At 40.4% G+C, this 2500-nt stretch overlaps 1 protein-coding gene across 1 annotated transcript in view; it reads right to left on the bottom strand.

The window, feature by feature from the left end:
- The window catches only part of LOC115825772 (acetylcholinesterase collagenic tail peptide), a 17279-nt gene that overhangs the window by 11043 nt on the left and 3736 nt on the right, over window positions 1–2500 (bottom strand). Inside the window, exons 7-8 of the mRNA XM_030789578.1 lie at window positions 2413–2475; window positions 103–129 (exon numbers count right to left, since the gene is read on the bottom strand). Of these exons, the coding sequence (XP_030645438.1) occupies window positions 103–129; window positions 2413–2475 (90 nt within the window). The remainder of the gene's footprint in view (window positions 1–102; window positions 130–2412; window positions 2476–2500) is intronic.

The following is a 2500-nucleotide window of genomic DNA, read 5'->3' as shown; positions in this document are numbered from 1 at the left end:
TGTGTGTGCATGTGTGTTTGTGCCTGTGTGTAAGTGTTTGCGTGTGCATGTGTGTTTGTGCCTGTGTGTTGGTGCGTGTGTGTGCATGTGTATCAGACTCACCTTCTCTCCTTTGTATCCTGGTAAACCCTAAAGAGAAACACACCAGGCATTCCCAATAAATAAGTGTCGCTCATGTTGGTGCAGAAAAAGCACTGATTGGGTGTAAATGTGTAATGTGTAATGTGTAATGTGTAATGTGTAATGTGTAAATGTGTAATGTGTAATGTGTAAATGTGTAATGTGTAAATGTGTAATGTGTAATGTGTAAATGTGTAATGTGTAAATGTGTGGGGTAAATGTGTAATGTGTAAATGTGTAATGTGTAAATGTGTGGGTAAATGTGTAATGTGTAGTGTGTGTGGGGTAAATGTGTAATGTGTAATGTGTGTGGTGTAAATGTGTAAATGTGTAATGTGTAATGTGTAATGTGTGGGTAAATGTGTAATGTGTGGGGTAAATGTGTAATGTGTAATGTGTGGGTAAATGTGTAATGTGTAATGTGTAATGTGTGATGTGTGGGGTAAATGTGTAAATGTGTAATGTGTAATGTGTGGGGTAAATGTGTGTGGTGTAAATGTGTAATGTGTGGGGTAAATGTGTAATGTGTAATGTGTAATGTGTGGGGTAAATGTGTAATGTGTAATGTGTAATGTGTGGGGTAAATGTGTAATGTGTGGGGTAAATGTGTAATGTGTAATGTGTGGGGTAAATATGTAATGTGTAACGTGTAATGTGTGGGGTAAATGTGTAATGTGTAATGTGTGGTGTAAATGTGTCATGTGTGGGGTAAATGTGTCATGTGTGGGGTAAATGTGTCATGTGTAATGTGTGGGGTAAATGTGTAATGTGTAATGTGTGGTGTAAATGTGTCATGTGTGGTGTAAATGTGTCATGTGTGGGGTAAATGTGTCATGTATAATGTGTGGGGTAAATGTGTGTGGGGTAAATGTGTGTGGGGTAAATGTGTGTGGGGTAAATGTGTGTGGTGTAAATGTGTCATGTGTGGGGTAAATGTGTAATGTGTAATGTGTAGGGTAAATGTGTGGGGTAAATGTGTGTGGGGTAAATGTGTCATGTGTGGGGTAAATGTGTAATGTGTAATGTGTAATGTGTGGGGTAAATGTGTGGGGTAAATGTGTGTGGGGTAAATGTGTCATGTGTGGGGTAAATGTGTAATGTGTAATGTGTAATGTGTGGGGTAAATGTGTGTGGTGTAAATGTGTCATGTGTGGGGTAAATGTGTGTGGGGTAAATGTGTGTGGGGTAAATGTATGTGGGGTAAATGTGTGTGGTGTAAATGTGTGTGGGGTAAATGTGTCATGTGTGGGGTAAATGTGTAATGTGTAATGTGTAATGTGTGGTGTAAATGTGTAATGTGTGGGGTAAATGTGTGTGGGGTAAATGTGTAATGTGTGGGGTAAATGTGTGTGGGGTAAATGTGTGTGGGGTAAATGTGTAATGTGTGGGGTAAATGTGTAATGTGTGGGGTAAATGTGTGTGGGGTAAATGTGTAATGTGTAAATGTGTAATGTGTGGGGTAAATGTGTGTGGGGTAAATGTGTGTGGGGTAAATGTGTAATGTGTAATGTGTAATGTGTGGTGTAAATGTGTAATGTGTAATGTGTAATGTGTGGTGTAAATGTGTAATGTGTGGGGTAAATGTGTGTGGGGTAAAAGTGTGTGGTGTAAATGTGTCATGTGTGGGGTAAATGTGTAATGTGTGGGGTAAATGTGTGTGGGGTAAATGTGTAATGTGTGGGGTAAATGTGTGTGGGGTAAATGTGTAATGTGTGGGGTAAATGTGTAATGTGTGGGGTAAATGTGTAATGTGTGGGGTAAATGTGTGTGGGGTAAATGTGTAATGTGTAAATGTGTAATGTGTGGGGTAAATGTGTGTGGGGTAAATGTGTGTGGGGTAAATGTGTCATGTGTGGGGTAAATGTGTGTGGGGTAAATGTGTGTGGGGTAAATGTGTAATGTGTAATGTGTGGGGTAAATGTGTAATGTGTAATGTGTGGGGTAAATGTGTGTGAGGTAAATGTGTGTGGGGTAAATGTGTGTGGAGTAAATGTGTAATGTGTAATGTGTGGTGTAAATGTGTCATGTGTGGGGTAAATGTGTGTGGGGTAAATGTGTAATGTGTAATGTGTGGGGTAAATGTGTGTGGGGTAAATGTGTGTGGGGTAAATGTGTGTGGGGTAAATGTGTAATGTGTAATGTGTGGGGTAAATGTGTAATGTGTAATGTGTCATGTGTGGGGTAAATGTGTGTGGGGTAAATGTGTAATGTGTAATGTGTGGGGTAAATGTGTGTGGGGTAAATGTGTGTGGGGTAAATGTGTGTGGGGTAAATTTGTCATGTGCCACCTGCCTTTGGCCCAGGAGATCCTCTCATTCCTGGCATTCCCATCAGCCCTGGGTCTCCCTTCTCTCCCTGTCAGTCACATGACACAAGTTCT

This window comes from Chanos chanos, chromosome 12, assembly GCF_902362185.1.
Source record: "Chanos chanos chromosome 12, fChaCha1.1, whole genome shotgun sequence".
In the NCBI taxonomy this organism is placed as follows: Eukaryota; Metazoa; Chordata; class Actinopteri; order Gonorynchiformes; family Chanidae; genus Chanos; species Chanos chanos.
The sequence above is the reverse complement of the archived record's forward strand: the minus strand, read 5'-3'. Positions and strand labels throughout refer to the sequence as shown.